This window comes from Argentina silus, assembly GCF_951799395.1.
Source record: "Argentina silus genome assembly, chromosome: 15".
Lineage (NCBI taxonomy): Eukaryota > Metazoa > Chordata > Actinopteri > Argentiniformes > Argentinidae > Argentina > Argentina silus.
In genome coordinates, this window is record NC_139669.1 from 367651 (window position 1) to 374534 (window position 6884).

At 50.3% G+C, this 6884-nt stretch overlaps 1 protein-coding gene across 1 annotated transcript in view; it reads left to right on the plus strand.

Moving 5' to 3' along the window:
- fgf2 (fibroblast growth factor 2) overlaps positions 1 to 6884 on the plus strand; it is a gene marked incomplete at its 3' end in the record, with an annotated part of 8616 nt that overhangs the window by 1066 nt on the left and 666 nt on the right. The window contains 2 exon segments of the mRNA XM_083686840.1: positions 4944 to 4969; positions 4972 to 5049. Coding sequence (XP_083542966.1) covers positions 4944 to 4969; positions 4972 to 5049 — 104 coding nt within the window.

Sequence of the window (6884 nt, forward strand, 5' to 3'; positions counted from 1 at the left end):
ACCCTAAACATGCTAGTGAAAGTGGGTGGTGTGTGTTTAACTGACCTGTATGTGTCCAACCCTAACCCTAACCCTAACCCTAACCCTAACCCTAACCCTAACCCTAAACATGCTAGTGAAAGTGGGTGGTGTGTGTTTAACTGACCTGTATGTGTCCAACCCTAACCCTAACCCTAACCCTAACCCTAACCCTAAACATGCTAGTGAAAGTGGGTGGTGTGTGTTTAACTGACCTGTATGTGTCCAACCCTAACCCTAACCCTAACCCTAAACATGCTAGTGAAAGTGGGTGGTGTGTGTTTAACTGACCTGTATGTGTCCAACCCTAACCCTAACCCTAACCCTAACCCTAAACATGCTAGTGAAAGTGGGTGGTGTGTGTTTAACTGACCTGTATGTGTCCAACCCTAACCCTAACCCTAACCCTAACCCTAACCCTAAACATGCTAGTGAAAGTGGGTGGTGTGTGTTTAACTGACCTGTATGTGTCCAACCCTAACCCTAACCCTAACCCTAACCCTAACCCTAACCCTAACCCTAAACATGCTAGTGAAAGTGGGTGGTGTGTGTTTAACTGACCTGTATGTGTCCAACCCTAACCCTAACCCTAACCCTAACCCTAACCCTAACCCTAAACATGCTAGTGAAAGTGGGTGGTGTGTGTTTAACTGACCTGTATGTGTCCAGGTTACAGTATTGAGATGCAATCAGAGGTGATTGTGGCAGGACTGTCAGGAATGTGGATGTTGATGTCTGAGTTTCCTCCAGTGAGTTCAGACTCCATTCATTAAACAAGTCACTGCTGTTCCATCACACGCTGCCTGGAGCAGCAACCCTAACCCTAACCTAACCCTAACCCTAACCCTAACCCTAACCTAACCCTAACCCTAACCCTAACCTAACCCTAACCCTAACCTAACCCTAGGTTAGGGTTAGGGTTAGGTTAGGTTAGGTTAGGTTAGGTTAGGGTTAGGGTTAGGTTAGGTTAGGTTAGGTTAGGTTAGGTTAGGTTAGGTTAGGTTAGGTTAGGGTTAGGGTTAGGGTTAGGTTAGGGTTAGGTTAGGTTAGGTTAGGTTAGGTTAGGTTAGGTTAGGTTAGGTTAGGTTAGGTTAGGTTAGGTTAGGGTTAGGGTTAGGTTAGGTAAAGGTCGTCATTAGAAACATTCAACTGTGTAATTGTTCATGGAAGGTTTTTCCGCGATAGAAGACATTCCCTGTGGGAGGAGCTAAGACTTAAACTAGACCTGCACTCAAACACCAGAGAATTGATCAAGTATTGTTGAGCTTTCATGGAAGTGACACACACACACACACACACACACACACACACACACACACACACACACACACACGTGATACCTCCTAATCTCTCTCATCTGGCTGTTGTTCCTGAAGTATGTCTCTGGAGTTGCATCAGTAACTGGGACAGTGAGAGGGAGAGGCAGAGGAGAGAGGGAGAGGGGGAGGGGGAGGAGAGATGGAGGGGGGGAGAGAGGGAGAGGGAGAGAGAGAGGGGGAGGGGGAGGAGAGATGGAGGGGGGGAGAGAGGGAGAGGGAGAGAGGGGGAGAGAGAGGGGGAGGGGGAAGTGTGGGGTAGATACTGAAGACAGGGGGATTTCCATGCCAGGACATCCCTCTGTGTGTGAGATGATGGGATGTGAAACAGGTGCTCTCTGACAGCCTCCTCACTAATTAACCACCAAGACCACCACACACACACACACACACACACACACACACACACACACACACACACACACACACACACAGACACACACACACACACACACACACAGACACACACACACAGACACAGACACACACACACACACACCACACACACACACACACACACACACACACAGACACACACACACACACACACACACCACACACACACACACACACACAGACACACACACACACACACACACACACACCACACACACACACACACACACACACACACACACACACACACACACACACACCACACACACACACACCACACACACACACACACACACACATACACACACACTTGGTATGTTGTCTGATTTACTAGAAAAAGGGGATTTTTAAATGTGTCATCACTGAGATATCTGTGAATGTGTTATCCAGTAACCAACTACTACTGGTTCATTTCAACCACAGAGGAAAGACGACATTTACATGACATTTACATTTACATGACATTTACATTTACATTACATTTACATTACATTTACATTACATTTACATTTATGGCATTTAGCAGACACCTTTATCCAAAGCAACTTACAACAAATACATTTGTTTAAGTAAGTGAATCCATCAGTCATCATAAGACAAGCGGGGCCCCAGGACAGTGAAAAGCCGGAAGCCAGTGAAGGGTGCGAAGGAGGGGGGCGACATGGAGAATTTGGGGAGATTGAACACCAGACGGGCGGCAGCGTTCTGGATGAGCTGCAGAGGCCTGATGGCGGAGGCAGGGAGTCCGGCCAAGAGTGTGTTGCAGTAGTCAAGGCGAGAGATCACAAGTGTTTGGACCAAAGGTTGTGCTGCTTCTCTGGTGAGGAATGGACGTATCCTTCTGATGTTGTAGAGGAAGAATCTATAGGAGCGTGCTGTCGCTGTGATGTTCGCCACACAGGATATGTGGTTGTCAAGGATCACCCCAAGGTTCTTGGCTGTATGGGAGGAGGTCACAGTAGAGTTATCTACTGTGATGGAGAAGTCTTGGAGAGGGCAGGCTTTCCCTGGGAGGAAGAGCAGCTCAGTCTTGTTAAGGTTGAGCTTGAGGTGGTGGGCTGACATCCAAGCACAAATGTCTGCAAGACACGCAGAGACACATGTTGCCACCTGTGAGTCAGAAGGGGGGAAAGAGAGAAAGAGTTGAGTGTCATCTGTGTAGCTGTGGTAGGAGAAACCATGTGAGGTAATTACAGAGCCAAGAGATTTGGTATAGAGGAAGAACAGTAAGGGCCCTAGGACAGAGCCCTGGGGGACACCAGTGGTGAGGGCTCGTGGAGAGGAGAGTGATCCTCTCCATGTCAACTGGTTAGAGCGATCGGCCAGGTAGGATGCAAACCAGGAGAGTGCAGAGGCAGAGATGCCCAGTTCTGAGAGGGTGGAGAGAAGGATCGGGTGGTTTACTGTGTCGAATGCAGCAGACAGGTCCAGAAGAATGAGAACAGAGGAGAGGGAGGAAGCTCAGCAGAGTGGAGGGCCTCTGTGACAGCAAGGAGAGCAGTCTCAGTAGAGGGTCTCTGTGACAGCAAGGAGAGCAGTCTCAGTAGAGTGCCCAGCCTTAAAGCCGGATTGGTGAGGGTCAGGAGGTTGTTCTGAAGGAGGTAGTGAGACAGGAAGAGAAAGAGAAAGAGAGAAGGAGAGAAAGAGAAAGAGAGAAGGAGAGAAAGAGAAGGAGAGAAGGAGAGAAAGAGAGAAGGAGAGAAGGAGAGAAAGAGGAGTGATGAGGGACGGTATGGATGCTACAGTCACACAACAACAAATCCTCACCTGTCCATCCAGGAACCAATCAAACCCCAGATACTTTAGAGGGAGGGAGGGAGGGGGGGAGGGAGGGAGGGAGGGGGGGGGGGAGGGAGGGAGGGAAAGAGGAAAGGACCTTTGATTCACCAGGGTGACATTTATTCAGCCATGGAGGAGGCAGTAAGTGCATGCAGATGTCTGACAAATTCCACATCTCTCCCTACCTCCCTGCATCTCTCTCTCCCTCCCTCCCTCTCTACCTCCATACCTCCCTCCCTCCCTCTCTACCTCCATACCTCCCTCCCTCCCTCTCTACCTCCATACCTCCCTCCTTCTCTCTCTACCTCCATACCTCCCTCCTTCTCTCTCTACCTCCCTCTCTCCCTCCCTCCATATCTCTCTACCTCCCTCTCTCCCTGCCTCCCTCCCTCTCTCTACCTCCCTGCATCTCTCTCTCCCTGCCTCCCTCCTTCTCTCTCTACCTCCATACCTCCCTCCTTCTCTCTCTACCTCCATACCTCCCTCCTTCTCTCTCTACCTCCATACCTCCCTCCCTCTCTCTCTACCTCCCTCTCTCCCTGCCTCCCTCTCTACCTCCCTCCCTCTCTCTCTCTACCTCCCTCTCTCCCTGCCTCCCTCCCTCTCTCTACCTCCCTGCCTCCCTCTCTCCCTGCCTCCCTCCCTCTCTCTACCTCCCTCCCTCCCTCCCTCTCTCCCCCCCTCTCTCTCTACCTCTGTTTTTCTCTCCTCATGTTAGTTTGGCTTCAGTATGAGGTCCAGTTGGCCCACGAACACACGGCTGTCTGTCAGAATATGTCTGGAATGTTCCTTTTGTTTTAACATCATATTTCTGGAATGTTCTATCACTACAGCAACAGAAGGTTTAACCATTATCGCCAATATGAAAAGTGAAATCATGTACTTCTGAAGAGAGATGTGACTGTTTAGGACCACCTTGTCTGTGTCCCACCGTGAAGCTTAAACTGCTGTCTAACTTATCAGTTATTTACAACTTATCAGTTATTTACAACTTATCAGTTATTCTTCAACTATTTAATCTGCTTCCATGACTGCCTTTGATGTAACAGGTCAATAGTCCACTCTGTCTGTCTGTCTGTCTGTCTGTCTGTCTGTCTGTCTGTCTGTCTGTCTGTCTGTCTGTCTGTCTTGTAAATGTAACCCAGTTGAGATGGTAAAACTCACCCCCCCACCCTGCTGTTCAATAGCGTAGCTGGTTAGCATCGGGTATCTGAGGAGACGGTCACGTGTGTTGGTAGGTCAGAGGTTACGTGTGTTGGCAGGTCAGAGGTCACAAGTTTGAAACTCAGTCAGAGCCAGTCGGATTGCGGCGACTGTTTCCAACAACTGTTTCAGAAACGCAGAAATATGTTTCTCTCTTTGGGAAGTGTACATGTTGTTACTGTTACTAACCCTAACCACCATCTCTGAGCCCTGACCTCTGACCTCTCCTAGTCAAGCTGCAGCTGCAGGCCACGGCGGCGCGGGGGAGGTGGTGATTAAAGGCGTGTCGGCCAACCGCTACCTGGCCATGAACAGAGACGGACGACTGTTTGGAACGGTGAGTGACGGAGGGAGGGAGGATGGGGGGGGGGGGGGGATGGGGGGAGAGAAGGTCTGCCTGCCTGTCTGTCTGTCTGCCTGTCTGTCTGCCTGCCTGTCTATCTGTCTGCCTGCCTGTCTGTCTGCCTGTCTGTCTGCCTGTCTATCTGTCTGCCTGCCTGTCTGTCTGCCTGCCTGCCTGCCTGCCTGTCTGTCTGCCTGTCTGTCTGTCTGCCTGCCTGCCTGTCTGTCTGCCTGCCTGTCTGTCTGCCTGCCTGTCTGCCTGCCTGCCTGTCTGTCTGCCTGTCTGTCTGCCTGCCTGTCTATCTGTCTGCCTGCCTGTCTGCCTGCCTGCCTGTCTGTCTGTCTGTCTGCCTGTCTGTCTGCCTGTCTGCCTGCCTGTCTATCTGTCTGCCTGCCTGTCTGTCTGCCTGTCTGTCTGCCTGTCTGTCTGCCTGCCTGTCTATCTGTCTGCCTGCCTGTCTGCCTGCCTGTCTGTCTGTCTGCCTGCCTGTCTATCTGTCTGCCTGCCTGTCTGCCTGCCTGCCTGCCTGTCTGTCTGCCTGTCTGTCTGCCTGCCTGTCTATCTGTCTGTCTGCCTGCCTGTCTGCCTGCCTGCCTGTCTGTCTGTCTGCCTGTCTGTCTGTCTGATGTGGTTTAGAGGGTTTAATGAAAAGGCTCCATCACTGGAGGAGGAACCACTGATGATAGGCTCTGAAGACCTCCTTCTACATGCTCTCTCTCTCACACACTCACACACACACACACACACACACACACACACACACACACACACACACACACACACACACACACACACGAAGCTAGCGTTAGATCAGGCAGGACACTTTAGGTCAAACCGCGCAGCTCTCCGTCACCTGAGGGTCACCTGATCTAACGCTTGCTTCATGTGTGTTCTATAGGTAGCCTCGGTCATATGTGTGTGTGTGTGTGTGTGTGTGTGTGTGTGTGAGGTGGGGTTGCCTCGGTCTGACGTGTGTGTGTGTGTGTGTGTGTGTGTGTGTGTGTGTGTGTGTGAGTGTGTGTGTGTCTGTGTGTGTGTGTGTGTGTGTGTGAGAGAGTGTGTGTGTGTGTGTGTGTGTGTGTGTGTGCGTGTGTATGTGTGAGAGAGTGTGTGTGTGAGTGTGTGTGTGAGGTGGGTAGCCTCGGTCATACGTGTGTGTGTGTGTGTGTCTATGTGTGTGAGAGAGTGTGTGTGTGTGTGTGTAAGTGTGAGGTGGGTAGCCTCGGTCAAGTTGACAACAGACCTCTTGTTGGGACTGGGCGTGGACCATGAAACGGCGCTCACCCTAGCAACTCGCCATAGCAACAGAGATTTGGGCCAGATGTGGTTATTGAAGTCATCTTCCACACGGCCTTCTACCTAACCCCTCTGTTCTGGGGTCCTCTGGGGCTCAGTGGGTAGAGCATGGCGCTAATAACGCTTAGGTTGTAGGTTCCATTTCCTAATGTCAGTCATATGCTGTAGCTAATATGCTTCTGAATATGGACGCGTCCACTAGAAATGAATGAACATATTTCCATATTAAAAAGAGATTGAATGAAGTGTTTATATATTGTTGGTTTATCTAGAGCTGGAATGATACTATTGGCCCTGCAGTGTTCCCCTGTAGTTTAACTGGTAAATGTCTTCATTAGTGTGAGAGATTACCCATAATCCTGTCTGTCTGCTGGAGCCTGTCTGGAACAATGGAGGTATTGAGGCCTGAGGTGTTTTTACGGCATGAATCAACATCAATAAAATGTCAGCCTAACAACCTTCCATTCCCCTCTCTCTAGAACATACAGGACAAGGAAATACATGGAATGCTGTCCAATTGAAACAGGGTTAAA